The sequence below is a fragment of the Pteropus medius genome, unplaced genomic scaffold (assembly GCF_902729225.1).
Source record: "Pteropus medius unplaced genomic scaffold, Ma_sr-lr_union100, whole genome shotgun sequence".
In the NCBI taxonomy this organism is placed as follows: domain Eukaryota; kingdom Metazoa; phylum Chordata; class Mammalia; order Chiroptera; family Pteropodidae; genus Pteropus; species Pteropus medius.
The window spans coordinates 3,988,839-3,992,282 of record NW_024344378.1 but is presented as its reverse complement, the minus strand read 5'-3'; the positions used below and the strand labels follow the sequence as shown (position 1 = coordinate 3,992,282).

At 56.7% G+C, this 3,444-nt stretch overlaps 1 protein-coding gene across 1 annotated transcript in view; it reads right to left on the bottom strand.

The window, feature by feature from the left end:
- Positions 1–3,444, bottom strand: part of ITIH2 (inter-alpha-trypsin inhibitor heavy chain 2) — a 28,111-nt gene that overhangs the window by 13,896 nt on the left and 10,771 nt on the right. Inside the window, exons 7-9 of the mRNA XM_039871036.1 lie at positions 2,993–3,100; positions 2,208–2,336; positions 718–834 (exon numbers count right to left, since the gene is read on the bottom strand). Coding sequence (XP_039726970.1) covers positions 718–834; positions 2,208–2,336; positions 2,993–3,100 — 354 coding nt within the window. The remainder of the gene's footprint in view (positions 1–717; positions 835–2,207; positions 2,337–2,992; positions 3,101–3,444) is intronic.

The window sequence follows — 3,444 nt, the reverse complement described above, 5'->3', positions numbered from 1 at the left end:
ACACAGAGCGGCCCCTACAACAAAGAACCGTCCAGTCCAGATGCCAGCAGTGCCGCCGCTGGGAACCCTGGCGTTGGAGCGTGAGCACACCGTGCGGGGGACAGAGCACACTGTGCGGGGGATGCATCTGTTCCGTCTTTTGGGTCCCAGGAGAGCGTGAACGCGTGGGTGGTCAGACACGGTTGTTGAAGGAAGGCAGGGAGGGAGGAATGAGTGAATGAATGAATATATGGACAGTGGCTTGTTCAAACTGGCTGGCTGGATGGACTGATGAGCAAAATAAAAAATTTCCTCGTTTGTTTTTTGGAATTTCATCTGCACCGTCTGAGGCCGAATGCTCCTAGGTCGAGCTCTAAACGGGGAGACGCGACACAGGGTGGCCCTCCCCGCCCCCAGAGAATTCCGGGACGATTAGAAAAGATTCGCACAAAATGATTCGCACGCCATAGAGCTACTGTGAACGGGGGCAGGATGCAGGGAAGACGCCACGCAGAGGGTCAGAAGCCTACGAGGTTATACTGAGAAGCCGTTTTCAAAAAGCCGAGATTGGGCATAAATTTTTTCTATTCCTCAGCGCCCCAGGCTGTGTTACTGTCGCAGCAGCCCGAGCTGTTCACGGTGAGTGCAGAGGGGGAAGGCATGTGAATGAGGGCGCCTTTGGGGGGGATCGGGGACGGCGGGGGGCCCCGTGTATCGCCGCCGCCAAGGGGCACTTACTTGTTTCATTTTTATCCCCCACATCGAGCCACTGACGTCGATGACAAAGAGGATGTTTTTGGGAATCGGGTCCAGGTTGTCGGGAGCAAAAAAGTGGACGAAATATCCGTTAAATACCTGAAAAACAGAACACGGGACAAACCATCGCCGGCGTCGGGAACGCGGGAAGACGGGGGCCTGGGAACCGAGAGAGGGGAGACGCGTGCTGCCGGGCGGGAGGCGCGGTGGTCGTGAGGGGAGCACGGACCAGGCCGCTCGGCGTCCTCCGGCCTGTCCCCCCTCCCATTCCTGCGAAGGTCCGAGCCTTCTCGGCAGGCTGCCCCCTCGCTCCTCGCTCCTTCGCCCACCCTGTCCTCATCCACGGCCTCTGTTCCGGGCACCGTGTTGGCCACCGTAGAGCCCCTGCCCCGATGAGCTCACGGGCCCGTGGAGGCCCCAGACCAGGAGGGCGGCTCAGGGCGTGAGGTGCCACCATCAGACAATAAAGGCTCTGAGAATGCCCGGCGCGGGACCGTGGAACTCAGACAGGTGGCCAGTCCCAAGGAAATGGCATCTACGCTGGGCTCTGGGCTCGAGTGTGAGTTTGGGCTTAGCCTGCCGGGGTGGGGGCCGGACCAGGTTACGGGGGTAGGGTTGGGGCAGAGAGTTCAGGAGTGGGCAGCTCTGGCCGTGAGTGAACACGGCACGCTCGGGGCCACAGAATCTAAGAATCCTGGCAATTAGGGCGGATAGCCAGCAGGGCAGATGGTGGAGCCCCCTCTATGGGCATTCTGGGGAGTCTGGGTTGTTCTTGAGGTGATGGCAGGCCACTCCAGCTGGGTTCCACCCTCTCCATCTTCCGTTGCAGGCTCTAATGATGGGCACCCCGCAATCTCTCCCCGCCGCCCTCTGATGCCTTCTACCAAGACACGACGGGGTCCAGCTCTAGGGTGTGCAGCTGTGGACACCCCGCTGCACTGTCCCTGGAGAGAAGCACAGGCTTTTGGGTGCTCTCCAAGGGCTCTTACGTTAGCTCAGGAGACATGGGGACACACAGCTAGGGCACGACACGGGGGAAAGGAAGCTTCAGGAATCGCGCGAGGAACATCCATCAGACAATTCGCCACGGGCCCGGATCTGTCTGCAGGTTTTGGACGTTCTGCCCTCCCAGCCCCTAACCTCTGTGCTCTATTTGCTGTCTAGCTGCGCAGGGCCTTGGAAAGTTATCAGAGACTCCCGTTTTATGATTGTCTGTTGTTCTTCGCACGAGGTATTCTGGAAATACCTTTCCGGGATAAGAACATGAGACGCAACGAGCCTTTATTCCGTTTTCTTGCCGTGAACGGGCGATGCTCAGCGACACTTAAAGAAAGGTGATGTCAGCCCCTGACTCTGCAGCCTGGTCACCTGCCTCGGCAGCCGGCAACTGCCCAGCGGCCAGGGAGTCTGTTCGACAAGAAACAGGTCTTCGCCCTCGGCGAGGTGGCCCTCGCGGACCCACGGTCACCCACCTCAAGCTCCCCGGCCTTCTGCTCTCTCTTGACGTCATACACCACCACCAGCTCCCCGTCCACTGCGGTCTCGGAGCAGCCGGAGCATTTTCTTTGCTGAGCTACCGTAGGCTTGAAGGAGACGTGTGCCTGGAAAGGACGGTGACGTCAGGGCCCGGTCTCTGTCCCCAGCCCCGTGCGGGGGAGGGGCTGACAGCTGCAGAGGTGTGGTCCAGTGACCCACAGTCATTCTGCACCCAGGCAGCATCAGTAGTCCTGTTTCTGATGGAAGGGACCACGAGAAGGCACGGGAGGGGAGCATCTGCCAGCCCGCGGGGCTGTTGGCCAGGTTTCCGGCCTTTTTAAGAGATTCAGAGGATCTCTCCCTTCCCCCAGGGAAAACGTGGCTGCCGGCTCTAGGAAGAGTTTGTGAAAAGCTCTTAGAGGAATTTGACTGTTCCCTAGCTGGGTATCCTTGGCCGTTAGGGCAGAGAGACTATCTCTTGCTGTGATTAATGGACCGCGCCGTATGTTACGTGAGAGCTGTCTTTTAGTTACTGGTCAAGCGATGACTTGGGGGAAATGCGGCTCCAAAAGAAACAGTCCCTGGTTAAAATGTAATGAAACAATCGGGAGTTTTGTGTATCCAGTGGGAGACCCTAGACTTTGCTCAGGGATCACGGCCTCTTCATGCAGTCCACTCGGCTCAACACCTGACCGCTTTTCTAGTCCCCAGAGGACGGGAGGAAAGCAGAACCCATGTCTGCCGGCCACTCAGACTCTGCGACATGCAGTGCTCATGGTACCTTCTGGTGTCCTTTAGACACGACCGGAACACCATCGAAATGGCCATCGGATGTGTCAGGAACATGAAGAAATGTCAACCCCTGAGGCTCAATAATCCACACGTCCACCTAGGGATGGGAAAGAAAATTACTCAGGGCATCGAAATATCTTTCAAGGCTTTTCGAGCAAGAAGTACAATGACTAAGTCCTCTGCTGCTCTTCTCGTCTTCCGGGTCTCCCAAAGATGACTCAGCACGGTTCCGAGATCACTTCTGCACGTTCTTTAAATTCTGTGGGATACGATGCATCTCGCCATGGAGGCTGAAGACCCCTCCAGCAACTCAGTGCTCGCCTGCTATTGCTTCGTTTCCCTGGGATTTAATTCCTTGTCTCATTCTAGTCTTTCCATTCTATTCTATTCTATTCTATTCTATTCTATTCTATTCTATTCTATTCTATTCTATTCTATTCT